At 40.5% G+C, this 14,244-nt stretch overlaps 2 protein-coding genes across 7 annotated transcripts in view; one reads left to right on the plus strand and one right to left on the minus strand.

Moving 5' to 3' along the window:
- The window catches only part of cfap221 (cilia and flagella associated protein 221), a 103,486-nt gene that overhangs the window by 45,759 nt on the left and 43,483 nt on the right, over positions 1–14,244 (plus strand). The window contains exon 26 of one of the 4 annotated variants that reach the window (XM_069521269.1): positions 9,324–9,367. The exons of 1 other annotated variant lie outside the window; for it this stretch is intronic. In XM_069521269.1, the coding sequence (XP_069377370.1) occupies positions 9,324–9,352 (29 nt within the window). In that variant the 3' untranslated portion in view covers positions 9,353–9,367. Of the gene's footprint in view, positions 1–829; positions 865–1,340; positions 1,472–9,323; positions 9,368–14,244 lie in introns of those variants that run through there. 2 more of the 4 variants (XM_020103331.2, XM_069521270.1) reach the window with 2 other exon arrangements.
- LOC109639744 (gamma-aminobutyric acid receptor subunit gamma-3-like) overlaps positions 7,278–14,244 on the minus strand; it is a 63,151-nt gene continuing 56,184 nt past the window's right edge. Inside the window, exons 9-12 of one of the 3 annotated variants that reach the window (XM_069521293.1) lie at positions 13,321–13,517; positions 10,677–10,894; positions 9,226–9,232; positions 7,278–7,599 (exon numbers count right to left, since the gene is read on the minus strand). In XM_069521293.1, the coding sequence (XP_069377394.1) occupies positions 7,495–7,599; positions 9,226–9,232; positions 10,677–10,894; positions 13,321–13,517 (527 nt within the window). In that variant the 3' untranslated portion in view covers positions 7,278–7,494. Of the gene's footprint in view, positions 7,600–7,628; positions 10,895–13,320; positions 13,518–14,244 lie in introns of those variants that run through there. The other 2 variants (XM_020103366.2, XR_011240385.1) reach the window with 2 other exon arrangements.

Raw genomic sequence — 14,244 nt, forward strand, 5'->3', positions numbered from 1 at the left:
TTGTGCAGACAGTGAAACAGGAGATCAAATTGAGGAAATGCCACTGTGGATGTTTATCTATCCAGTGAGCTTTTTGTATTTATACAAAGACAAACATGCACAATAAAAAATGCAGAAAAAAGAAGCAACCAAGCCAGAGAGGAAACTCACTCAGCTCAACCTGACAGTGACAAGCTTTCTGTTTTTGTATCCAAACCCAACCTGAGTCCAATGTTTTCCCTGATTACAAGGACATCCAAGTTGGAGGCGTGTGGGGCTGAATCAGAGGTTATCTGTGAGGAGGAAAACTTCACATTTCACCTGAACTGCTACAAAATCAAATACTTGGCGACAGTTTCTCCATCCCCCTTTGCAAACTTAATTTGACAAGATACATGCAATTTGTAAAATATGCTATGAAGTGCAGAAACAACACCGGTGCTGGCCTCCCCGCTGAGAAGTGTAAAGCGCAGCCGTCTGCTGGCAGCAGTTACGGAACATTGTCGATCCAGAGCAGCCTTAAATAGTTTGATTGATAAATGTGTGAAGTTATAAAAGTGGGACTGGAGTTGGAGCAGGAAAGTAGGAGAAGGTTAACTTAGAAGACTTTTGAACCACAGCCTAAGAGATGGTTTGAATGGGTTTTCTGCTCGTTCACTATTGTTTCTTATTAAAAGGTAGAAAAAGACAATGTTACAACTGCTCTAAGCAATATTTTATTTATATGTTAGTGTCTGTCAGCTCGTTGTTTTCACTTTCAGCAAAAACAAAAGGATTTCCTATATAGTACATAGTATATTTATAGTCCTAATAACTGCAGTATATTTCTGATTTCTATTTTGATTGGAAGGTTTCCTCTTGGACAGATGATCTTTCATTTCTCTTGGAATCTATTCTTCACTTCCGGCACAGAGACAGAAGCAGGATGCATCTCAAATGAAGTCGTCATCGGTCGGTATTGTGCGCCGGGCCGCCCTACCCTCTTTCTGCTCTGCTGAGTTGTAAACATTTCCACATATGGCTGAAATTCAGCCGAACCTCGCCAACTAACAGATTTCCCCAGAGTCTCCATTAATGAAAAACCTCAGATGAGGCCCAAATGTCTTGTGGGTTGGACGTTGTCAGTGATGTGTTTTTCAGGACATTTATTCCACAATCCAATTTGCAACAGTAATGAAAAGGACACCCTCTGTTTTAATTTTTTTAACTCTTCAGATTATCAGTTTTATTTAGTCAGGCAGAGATTGTTGTTGCCTCAATCCCAGTATTCTGCTGCTTCATGCTGATTTTTTGAAGTGGTGCTTATCTGTTTGTTTTTTATATATTTATCCCTTATTAATAATTAATTATTCTTTTCTCAGTTGTTTCCTACTCTACCACGTACCTGCGCTCGTACAGAGGAGTAATAAATGACGATGTTCCCGATGCCGTCATCCGTCTGAAACCTACCCAACTGTCGCGCTCTTCAAGACGTTAAGATTCAGTTTGAGTAAAAAGGCATTTTAACATTTTTCATGCCTCATATAGTTCTGAAATTGCTGTGAAGTTTCCATTAACGCTGGCAGATATATACGAGCGGGACAACAGCCATTCATGCAGTAAACTACACACACATGCAGCAGTTTATGGCATCGATTATGGATAAGGGATATATTCTTAATCTTTCATTTCTGTGTTATGAAGCGTATGCAGAGCTCCTGGCATTCCTTTATTGCTGCAGTTCAAAATCACTCCATAAAAAAGCAGCAACACGTTGTGGCTGCACAACTTGACGCAGCAACTTGTTCCTGCTAAATAATTAAAGCTGGAGATGGATGAACCAGACTCCAGAGAGATTTTAGTTGTTTTGTGACACGATAATAGAATATTTAAAGCAGCAAGCATTCAGAGAAGTGGCATCTAATCAATACATTTGAATAAGGCACCAACAACAAGTGTTTCACTTATTATGATCATATTTGATCATGTATTGATTTATTGGCTGATGAGATATAACTCTGAGCGACTGGGAGCTGAGCTGCCTCTACGCTGCTGTACGGAGAGTACAACGAAAGCAAAGCTAACTTTCTCCTGTCCACTGTATTTTGCTTTATGCAAATGAATCTGTCAGCAAGACATGCCATAGGCTCATATCTCAAAAAGTCTAAATATCCTTGTAACGCCTGAACGCTAAAATGACGGCACCGATTAACAAATGCAAGACATTACAGAAAATCACAAGTTTAGAAGTTGTATTAATTTGCAGTGATTGTAAATCTCCAACGTGTCCTGCAGTAGAACACTTTCCTCTTCGCATGTGATGAGTGAACATCTCATTGAGTTCATCTGGTTCTGTCACTGATCAATTCGCAATCACACCACGGTGCCGCACGACCGATGATTTAATCCTCGTAGGCTCTGACAGAGGGATTGTTATTCACTTCCATTTGATCATAAATCTTCTAGTTCTTCAGCAATTTCAAAAGTTTAGCATATTAGAATTGAGCAGCAGCCCGTCACTAACCACAGGCTGTTTCCAAAAGACACTTAATTGCATCACCTTTATTAACGCTCACAATAAGTGTTATGGTTTTTTTTTCTTCGCCTTGTGTTCATGCTCCTCCTGCTGCTGCTGGGGAAATAAACTCAGATGGTTGAGAGAGCGAGAACTGCTAATGACCCCAGCCCAATGTTTTCCCATTATCATGTTCATATCACTGCATCATGAATTTGGGCAGCCGGTGGAGATTTGCCACAGTCCCATCTCACACACTTCTCTCACTCATTCCAATTATTTGTACTTTGTTATCAGGAAATAATGAGAAGAAATGAACATGCTTCAACTACCAGACACACAGGGTCGAGTAAAATCATGATATATGTCACGGGACAATAGAAAAATAATACATGTTTTTTATTTTGTTGTATTTATAAGTAACATTCTTTACAAATGTACATTTTGTAACAAGCTCAAGTGAAAAATGAGCTCAAATTTTCTAAATACAGGGAGAAAAACAATAAAGTATAAATAGGCTTAAATCCATTAATACTCCAAATGGTTGCTAATATCACTCTGTATATTACAAGTAGCTGTTTGCTAATAAAGTAGCCAAATAAACTTGATAATGATAATACAGTATTTCAGTAGCCAATAAATAATTATTTTAGTAATAATAACAATAACACTTTATTTTTTACAGCTGCTTTACAAGATGAAATGATAAAAGCAAGTAAATAACAAAAAGGAAAAGAAATTAAATAGAGCAATATACAATAATTAAGATAATAAAAATAAGAATTCCATAAAATCAGTGTTATAGGGTGATGTACTTAATGTAATTTCAGACCACAAGCCCAATTAGCAGATTTATAAAAAATGGGATTTTAAGATTTAAAAGAGATTATTGCTGACCCCAGGGAGTTCGTTCCCTGGAGTGGGTGACAGAAAGGTCCCAGTCCCTCCTGGTCTTCAGCCGAGTTTGTGGAATGGAGAGCAAATCCTGGGATGAAGACCTCAGGTGGAGAACAAGCCTGTGTGGTGTCAGAAGATCAGGGATGTAGGTGTGATTCCAGAGCGGACCAGTATCTTAAAATCAAATCAGAAGTGTACCAGTGAGGTAATGTAATAATGCAAGATAAGATAATATGGTCCAAGTATAATGAACTTTAAAAGCTTGTGGCTTCTGCTTCGCTGCAGTTCAGCAAACCACCCACTCATTTGGACCTTAGGACTAAATTGCAGCTACGGCCTAAATTAGCTGGAACTTAGAACCATTTCTGAGCTTGTCAGATACGAAGTGACACATGCACTCATTCTGTGAATCCTCACAACAACTGTGTGAGCCTAATAACAAAATGTAGTGTAGCAGTGTGACGCAAAAACATCATGATGAGCCTCACACAGGCAGAGTCTAATGCAGAGCTACAATTCGTTTTTATCAGTTTATTATCATACATCCCTGTCGGGGGCTGTCATAACAAACATCTTGCATTATTCAAATTCAGAATTGATCCTTCTGTCTGGAAGCCATCAGCTTCTACTGAGAAAACGGAAAAGGAAGAAACGCCCCGTGTCCTTGTGAGACAAATATATGAACGCAATCAGCTTTTCACATGCGCTATTTCCCAAGACGTGGCGCTGCCTGAGGAAGCACTGCTACACCTGAAAGCCCTCTATTATCAAAGAGACTGTGGCACCCCAGCCGAAACCGGCACGGAGATGTCACAAAAACACTGAGATATTCCCAAAAGTCTGTATGTGTTCGACAAGACAATTCACAGATGGTTATACTGGGTGCAAAATCTCCCGTCTGTTTCACATTGGTGTATTGATACATCAGGTTGAGGAGTCACTTACAGTCTTTGTTTAGTCATGGACCATTTGATCAATATGCATGATGGGCACACACACACACACACACACACACACACACACACACACACCTGCAGGATTTATTGTTACCATTTATCTGTCAGACCTTCTCATATCTCAGGATCATTAACTGTTCATATCCTGAACTACATCACAAATGTGTGTGTGTGTGTGTGTGTGTGTGTGTCTGTGTGTCTGTGTGTTTGTGTGTCTGTGTGTCTGTGTGTCCATGGTTATAATTTACACTGTTGGGGGGGTGTCCATCTCAAGTTTCAGGGTCTTATTTATATCCTGCTCAGCTGTAGTGACTGATTTAAAGCCTTTTTATCACACTGGGTTTTACCTCTCAGACCAAAACTCGACTGCCCCGTGTTCCTGGTGGATGTTGTCGGAGTTGTATACTCTCCCTGAGAGAGGTGACCTTGGAAATAAAAGTTTGAATTTTTTTTGAAAGGTTTTTTGACGACGATATGATGAAGATTCCGTACAACGTCGTCTTCTTACAGTCGCAGTGGGACAGTAGGAAGTTCAGGAAATAACACCACTTTTTATAAATACATTTCATGTTTTTAATTTTTAAAGGCAAAAAATATAGTTAATATTCCAAATATGACACAGTTAAGTAAAACTCATGAATATTTACAAAATACTCCAATTAGACTGTGAAAGCAACTATCTTCAAAAATGAATGCACCCTTTGTTTGTATGTCTGAATTGGTATGCACTGCCTTCAGGAAATAGCCATCCCCTTGCACTCTAAAATTGGACGAGATAATACCTTTAAGCTTCTCCCACACACTTGATTTCATCTGTTACCAAACCAGCTGCCAGCCACATAAATGGAAACGTTGCAGCGTTTCATATTGTTTCCTAACTGAGTACAGTGTGAGAAGTACAGGATGCTTTAGGCAGAGCGGTGGGACACATGGTTACAGCTCCCTGATGAAACCATTTAGTCTCACAAAAACAAACATACACGACTGGACCCGGCTGCTGCTGTTGGCAGATCGACTGAGCCGACTGCTCGGGGGCTCCGTGGCCTCCCTGGATCAGTTTGTGTAGCTGGTGTCAGACAGAGAACTGTGAACCAATGGATTTTACTCCTGTTGTTGCTGCAGTACTTTTCTTATTGGAACACTGTTTTCAACTTGTTTGTTCTGCTACTGATAGAACTTTAGGACCAGTTGGTGAACGATGAAAACAGCAATAAGCTTCATGCATCAAGTGTCGCAAACATACCTCCTCTTGTGGAATCGCTCGAGTTAAAACCATTGACTGAAGCGTCGCGATTGGACTCGAGGGCATGTCTCGGTGGATGGTAGCGTTCGTATCCTGGATGTTTTGGCTTAATTAGTGGGAAGAAGTGGAGATGCATTGTCCATCTGGTTAGGACTCATCTGAAATAGGATTTGAAAATGTCCAAAATACTTTTAGGCCTTAGATTATCTTTCCCCCTCATATCATCATCATCAAAAATCATGAACTATTTAACTGTAATTTGTTATTTAATAGGTAAAATACACATCCAATAACTGTGCACATCTGTTAATACCCACACAACACTGCTGGCACACACACACACACAAACACACACACTACAGAGTCCCTTCTCACTGAGGCATACAGGCAAGCATGCATGAATTTATGTACACACACTCAAACACACAGGCACACACACACATTTTCTCACAGGGGGTGTCCATTCTTGTTGTGAGGAAAGCTGTTGCTTTACTCCACACACACTCTCACACAGACAGCTCAGCTCTCTGCTGCCTTCCTCACCACATCCACTGTGTTGCCGTGCCATCCTGCTTTTTCCCCTCGCGTGGGTGGAAGGACCGTCTTCCAGTTTTGGCGGCGGTTGAGCTCTGCGATGCAACGTTCACCCTTTTGACTCAATTGTACAACGTTCACGACGGCTTGCTTCAAACTAGGTCAACAAACTCGGGGTGAAGCAGTGATGTGCTCATGCATCTGTCAGTGGATATTAGTTGTGTCATATTTATTAGGCCGAAGACAACTGTAAATGATTCTGTTTTCTGTGGAGAGCTTCATTTATCAAATGGGTCATTGTTTCTTAGCATGTAGATTCTGGACTTGAAACCAGTGGGGTTGCATCAAAAAAAAAACTTGGACTTATCTGAACTTAAATTCTTGACTCTGCCAAAAGAAAAAGTCAGTTAACAACCACTTGTCACTGCAGGACAAACTCATTACATGGAAGATTACTTCATATCTCTGGCTGAGAGCTGTAATTATCAAGTTAAAGCAACAGACTGCATGGTCAATAATAAAGGAGGTAAAGATCTACTTACACTATGTATTCAACATATGCAACGCTTGACCTTGATCTGGGATAAATTTGTAATTTGGAGTTTTATAAAAAAGCGACCTGACCTTGCTCCGCATAGACATATTAATAGTAATAGTCTTTATTTAGAAAAGCAGGTATGAAAACAAAGATGCTTCAGAGAGGGCAGCAAATTATAATCACAAGAATAAAAAAGATCAAACTAATTCCTGCAGTGTAAGATAAAAGAAATGATAAATAAAAAGTAGTGGAAACATTAGATAGATTCCTTTGATAAAAATATTTTAAGAGATTTTATAGTAAGACTCAAAGTTTTGTAGTCAAAGTTCAAGTTTGATTAAATAGTGTCTTGATTAAATAATGGAATTCAGTGGAAGATTTAATTCAAACCACAGACTCATGACCTTTTCAGACTGTGCAGATCGGCACTAGACAGACATGTTAAACTCCAAGCATTGTGTTCCTCAGATGTTTTCAGATCTTCATGGCTGTAACGCAGCAGAATAAAAGTTTTTACACGAGGCTCATGGCAGCTTAGGACACAATGTTGCTCCTGTAGGCAGGAAACAGAGCTCAACAACACAGGGAATAATACTCTCGGTTTCATTCACACACAAAAAGACTTCACAGTAGCGCTTGACAAAAACGTTATTTATTAATATAAGCAATGTACCACGCACTAGAAAAAAGATACTTATTTTCACTCTAGATCCTGATTTCATAAAATATTTTCCTTTGGAGTGCTGATCCAAGATCAGGGTGGCTTTTATTTGTGTGCAGCCCCGCCCTTCAGAGACCTTACTGAGAATCCAAATTTCTTAAATAATAAATTAGGACTTTTTGTGTCACTCTCTTAGTGGATGACGATAATGCAGAGATTAGGTCTCTGGAAGAGGCTCCTGTTCATTACGTTTGCCAATGCTGATCCTGGGTTAGCACTCAGATTCCTAATACAGGTCTCAGTCAGTTGAAACACACGGGTGATTTTCATCAAGACGTAGAAAATAGTGAATTTGTTTTATTGAAGTATCTCAACAGACGAAGACACTTATAAAGTGTAGTAGAAATATCAGAGGTGAGGAGAGTTTACTGCTGTGTGAGCCAAGCTCTGTTCCATTCAGTCAGCTCGTGGATAGATAGATAGCTAGATAGACAGACAGATAGATAGATAGATATAATGTCAAAATACTAATGAAACTTCAATGTCTCCTATGAGCTAATATATTAAATCAGCAGAGTAAGTAATGGCCCACAGGGTAACAGCCCTTCTGCTGAATCTCTAGCGTCACTCGAGGCAATTTGATTTGTAATTCCAAACCTCTGGACAGGACACAAATGTGTCTGGAGGCCTTATGAATATGTAGCAGCCCTAAATATAAACTCATTTAGGAGGCCTGAGCTGACTGAACTGGAACCAGATTGACTCCGGCCTCGCTACTGGCCCTAACATACATTCCATATATAACTGTATGAAAATAGAAACATTAATTAGATACATCTTACATAAAAGCTTTTTCTCTGAACATACAAATACGTGGGGGTGGGGGGCCTGTGTGTGTGTGTGTGTGTTGGGGAAGAGAAGGAGAAGGGGATTGGGGTTTGATTGTTCTACAAAGCCAAACGACTGCAAAAAACACCATATAACAGTAAACAAAACGCCGTCTGTACCGTCCGTCCCTGTGTGTGTGTGTGTGTGTGTGTGTGTGTGTGTGTGTGTGTGCGTGTGTGTGTGCGTGTGTGTCTATTTGAACTCGTGGGTTTGACTCCACGTATGGCAATTTTACATGTTTGAGGAGGTGACTCCATCAAGAGTCAGCAACAACCATCCTGTATCATCCATGTTAGCGCTGCGCTGTGCACATTATACGAGTGAATGGAGTATCACAATATATAGAACCTATTTTACAGCACCTGTGATCACTGCCGGCCGGGCACTAGAGGAACGTTTGCCTTTAGATCAGAAATCCCTTTCTTTATCATCAGGAAAAGAAATACTTAAAGCTTTCATCAAGACTCGAGCTCCACGTCTGAAACTGGATGGAATGACTCTAATGCAAAATAAATAGGCCATGTACTGTTTATGTGTTTGTGTGAGCTTTGGGGTTCAAATGGCTCGTGGCCAAAACTAATGTTTGTTCAGCTCGTTTGTACGCAACATATTTGTATGCAACCATTTTCATTGAGAACAATTATTTAGTGGTTACCCAGAATTACATCATGTGCCCCTGAAAACCAATGCATTGAAAGAATAGCTCAATATTAACTAGTTTTATGCTTATTTGCCTTCTTGCCGAGGGTTAGAGGAGAAGATTGATACCATTATTAAAAGTTATTTACTTTTTGCCAAGACCAGTACATGACACTTTACTCACAATAAATCTTTGGAGGTCCTGATAGGTGAAATTTAATGAAATTACAACAGAAGATTATCATTTGTATTCTTTTTGTGTGTATTTAAAGTATAAATTATTGACCTTTAGAGGTTTTACACTTTTCTTTTTAACTCTGAACAGAGTCTGGTTAGCTGTAGATATCAGTCCACAGCACTTATTCAATAGTTCCACAACAGTAATATTATACTCACCTCTGTACTCTTAATTATTAATTCCAATCCTGTTTTATTTGCTGTACTCACAATCAATGTTATGCTACCATCAACAAATACTTTATTTTATTTTACAGTAGTAGAAGAACTGACACAAGTCTACTGAGGGCACTAGTGCTGTGGAAACTGACGTCATTAAGACAAAAGGTAAACATGGGGTAAGTTCTAAGTTTGCAATAACTGGGGAAAAGGTTAAATTACAAATGAGTGGATCAGGCCGCTATTTGGTGAATTACTGCCTGTGCTTTTCCTTCAAGCTAAATACGTGGGTCTGATAAACAACAATATAAATCATCACACAGAATGATATACATAAGAGTGTGGAAAGTAAAATGTGAAACTGTTTTGTCATAGCTGTTGTCAGGAAGTAACCCATATTGCACAAACCCTAATCTGTTTATTCATGTGCTGTAACATACCTAATACGCCCGGAGATGAGATTAGCATGTTAAGTATTAGATTGTTATGTATTTATGCGGTTCTTATACATTTGGTGTGTAAGGATGTAACCCAGCAATCGGTAAAAAAAAAAAAATCTTCTTGGCATCTACTGTAAAATGCATCGTCTGGTCACAAAGCATCATGAACAAAAGCTCACTGACTTAGTAAACAAGATTTTACCAGACAACCACTGCCCCTAAACTCATATTTAACAATCAACAACTGATGTGTGACCTCATTGACTCGCTGTGAAAACACAACTAATTCCAGTAACAACAAGAAGAAGAAGAAGAAGAAGAAGAAGAAAACATTACTATTGTTAGGAAGGAGAACTAATTCTAGGGTACAACGAAAGCTAATGTGCTACAAAATGAATGGTGAGTGTCCGTTTCAAACATTTCCCAGTGGTGAGAACTGTGTTCTGGCTTTGTTTCTTCAAAGAATAAACAGCTCAGCATGCAGCGGTGTGATGGATGAGGTAATAAAGATAATGAAGGGAACTCTGAAGCTGCGTCTCTCAATGCGGCACCCTTTTTAAAGAAGGCACTATGGGTGCTTCGCCATCTCGTCCACCAAGATTCAGCAATGCAACCCCCTGTCCCCTGAAGTCACAGCTGTCTGTTGTTTGGTTTCCGAGCGAATCATAAACGGGACGTTTCCATTCGAGTTAATGTTGACGGGCTTGTGGTTCTGCTGCTGAGCATTTTATTCTCCTCGCAATGCCACAGCTCAAAGTATCATTGCCTTTCCACTGCACACCAGCTCACATGTATTTGTCAGTCCTACCACTCCTGAGGCAGCATGCGTCTTTCACGCTTCCTGCAGGGTGAATCCCCTTCACTTCCTCTTCCACGCTTAGTTTTGACCTCTTATCACGAGCCGCGGACACCGGCGGTTTCAGCAAGGGCTCACGGCCCATGACTGACTAGAGGTAGAGGTAGCTGACCCAGTAGACGATGTTGAAGAGCAAAAAGGATGTGGGGAAAAACACCCGAGAGTAGGAATCCAGCTCACGGATGTTGACGTGGATCCGTCCTTTCCTCCAGCCGCCTTCTTTACACTCTTCGTAGCAGCAGAAGAAGCTCTTGCAGTCCTTCCCGTCCAAGCACTCGTACAGGCAGTTGTCGTCATAGTCGTGCCAGAAGAGGGAATTACCCATGGGCATCATGGTCCGAGGGTTGCGACTCATGTTGAAAGATGAGTAGGCCTGTTTGGCAAGATGGGAAAAGAGTGTTATGGTGGAGCAATTGACATTTTGCTTAACCCTGCCCTGCACCAGTTATAGCTTAGCAACAGTAAAACAAGTTGTTTTTATTCGGGCTTTGGATTTTCTCCGGATATCAAAGCAATGGGCTGTTGTAAGAGTGTGATCTTACATGTTTTCCTGATCATTCTTATTCTCTTAACACTCTCTGCAGTCAGGCGCGTTGCAACAGGGTAGCAACAGCCTGGGGAACTGAGCTGAGAAGGGGCGGCATACGTTTCTCCACAACATCGACAATTCTTCTGAGAACCCCTTAGATTCTATGTTTGGCAATTTACAGGAGAATTTATGACACTGAAAAGGAATTCAAGTGTTAAATCTGTACAAATGCAGTGTGCGAATGGAAAATCGAGTCATGTCGAAGGTTTTTTGCAGTTTGCCTTTTTGCTGCATTACATTCTGGTACAGTGAAACTGTGGTGGAGGAAGTAAACTCTCTTGATTGATCATGCAAAAGTCCATAGACACTCAAAGCCCTGACGAACATTTACTGGCGCTTCAGATTGCTGAAGGAAAGACTCTATTGATGTTGTGAAAAGAAAGTGATGACTCCTTCTCTACATTTGTGCACTTATCAGTTGAATGAAGAAGAAATACATCACTGAACAAAAACATTGGCAAAATGCATTTGTGAATGTAAATGCTTTTGATGGGGAATTAAATGAACTATAATATTATTATATGATAGTTGACAGGTGGATTCTTACAAATCTATAAGCAAGTGATAGAAAGAATCGTAGTTTTTGTTATCACATATTGCAGCTGTAACCTGACATTTTTTAAAGACAGGAATGCTGAATGAGTACTCCTGAGAAAATTAATTATGTGACTTCCTCCCCGATGCCTGTAAAATCGTGTGGGACAACCTAATTGGGGTAAAAAATCTTCACACATGTTTTTCCAGTCCTCTGCTCCGCTCTTAAAGGAAGAGTGGGAGGAGAGAGAGGGAGAGAGAGAAAGAGAGAAAGATGTGTCTTGTTGAGAGAGAGAACCGACTGAGTGGGTGGCACAAAGGGGCCACAGCGATGGGGGTGGGGTGCGTGGGGGTGGTGGTGGTGGTGGTATGAGGCTTCCCCACAGACAGACCAGGCCAAAATACAACAGTGAGCCAGTTGTGCAGCGGACGGGGGCATAACACAACTTAATTGTTCAGCCAGGACTGACACTCACATTCAGCAAAAAACCCTCTACACTGAGAGGAAATAATGAAAAGAGAGGGAGATCTGGAGCGAAATGACAGCAGCAGTGGCTGACTCAGTTTTAGCAGACGAGTGGCTCTGCCATTAAAGCGTGCACGACAGGTGCAGTCTTGAGAACGCCCACACTGAGCATTAGGCTCTCACACGGGAACGATGGCTGGGAAAAAAAGGGTTTTGTTGAATCCAAATACGTCGATATGGTGCACCGTGTAGAACACTGTGCAGTATATATGTTGACACCCTATGGATTCAATCAATGTGACCAAAAATACCGATTGCCTGAATTCAATCAATTTTTTCTGTTATTTAATTTTGCCTGAAAAGACTCTGCCCTCAGTGAGTTGAAAGAGCATCTAGAGCAACTCTTGGATCATCGTTTGATGACTGAAATGTGAACCAGGCCTGGATGCAGAGAAAAACACATCAACACACTTATGTTAATTCTTGGTTAGCACATCATGGGGCACAGTGTTGTCATGTCTATATTTTCATCTCAGCATTTGTCCCTTTTGTAGTCTCCTCTTTAAATTGGCAGCCCGACTGAGACACAACATGGCTGTCTGTATTTATTTGTGTCTCTCTGCGGTCATTTTGTTTCTGTTTGCTGTGGTTCTGTGTGTCTTTGTCGTTAATTGGCCTCTCTTTGTAGTCCTCTTGTGTCTCTTAGTGGTCAGTTTGCATCTCGTTTGTGAGTCTCTGCAGTTGTTAGTGTCCTTGAAATCGTTTGCGTATCTTTGTAAATGTTTTTAGCATCTTGGTGATTATATTGTGTCTTTTAGTAATTACTTTATGTCTTCTTTGTAGTAGTTTTTATCCCTGTGGCTGTTTTGTCGTTGGATTAAATGTGTTTTTGGATGTTTGTGTCTCTAAATAGTTGGTTTGAGGCTTGGAAAGTTACTGCCATTCATGTATGTGAGAAATTTCAGTGCAAAAAAGACATTTGAAGTGGGGGGAAAAACGAGGCCTGTTCATTTTTCCATGTTGCTACATTAATGAGATCATTATATGGAAGATACTGATGAAAGCTTCATGCTTTACAGTCTGTTTTATGCAGCTTTGCTCAAAGAGGAACTTTGGCTGGGGCGGAGGTGGATGTTAACATAAATAACAGACAACTGCAGAGCTAATATCCAGCGCCAGCCCATTACTCACACATTCACCACAGGCTTACCATTCTCTGCATCCTGGCAGGAGGTCTGCGTATACTGTAGGAGTAGTAGTTGAGCATCGCGTACTCGATCATGGCGGCAAAGACGAACAGGAAGCAGACGGTGACGAACAGGTCCATGGCCGTCACGTAGGACACTCTGGGTAGAGAGTTTCGGGCCACCGTGCTCAGGGTGGTCATCGTCAGCACTGTGGTGATACCTGGGAGAGAAAGAGCAACACTTTGATCAGAGATGATGATGATGAATTTCTGGTCAGTGCCGGGGCGACCCGTGCAGAAGTTAGTGATTATATAACATGTGGAAGGAGGTTTATTAATCACGTTAATAATGGATAAGGGGTATTCTGGGTAAATGTCCCCATTCTTGCATCAATCCTGTCTTCTATTAAACACCCACAGAGGGGATTTGTTGAGTGTGTGGTGCAGCAGGATCGTTAAAATGCTCAAATAATAATCATTATTATATTTTCTTTTTCCCCCAGTGATGTCAAAAAAAATGTCAGCAATGGATTTGTGGGTTAAGAACTTTTATTTTATAGGGGAGCCACATACCTCATCATGACCTCAACATGACATGTCGCTGATTTGGCTCAAGCAGCGCAGCCACAATTCAGCAGGTACCTTTATTACTTTAAATCTACCAGGGGAGTTCATTCAAAAAAGGTTTTTAAAGTTTCAAAAACCTCATACAGAGAACTGAGGGTTTTTCAAAATAACATTGTTCATGGATTCTGCTCTTTTTTTTCTTCAAGGATTTTATGGTAATTGCAACAGCTTTTTTTTTTTGTCAATAGGGTTTGTTTGGAAAGATGATTATCAGGGACTTCAAGGACGAAACTAACAGCGGCCAAAAGATATATATAGAGATATATTCCTGTGTTTTAATTTTGATTGAATTCTTTATAATGTGAGTGACAGTATCTAAAA

Source organism: Paralichthys olivaceus, chromosome 24 (genome assembly GCF_024713975.1).
Source record: "Paralichthys olivaceus isolate ysfri-2021 chromosome 24, ASM2471397v2, whole genome shotgun sequence".
Taxonomy (NCBI): Eukaryota; Metazoa; Chordata; class Actinopteri; order Pleuronectiformes; family Paralichthyidae; genus Paralichthys; species Paralichthys olivaceus.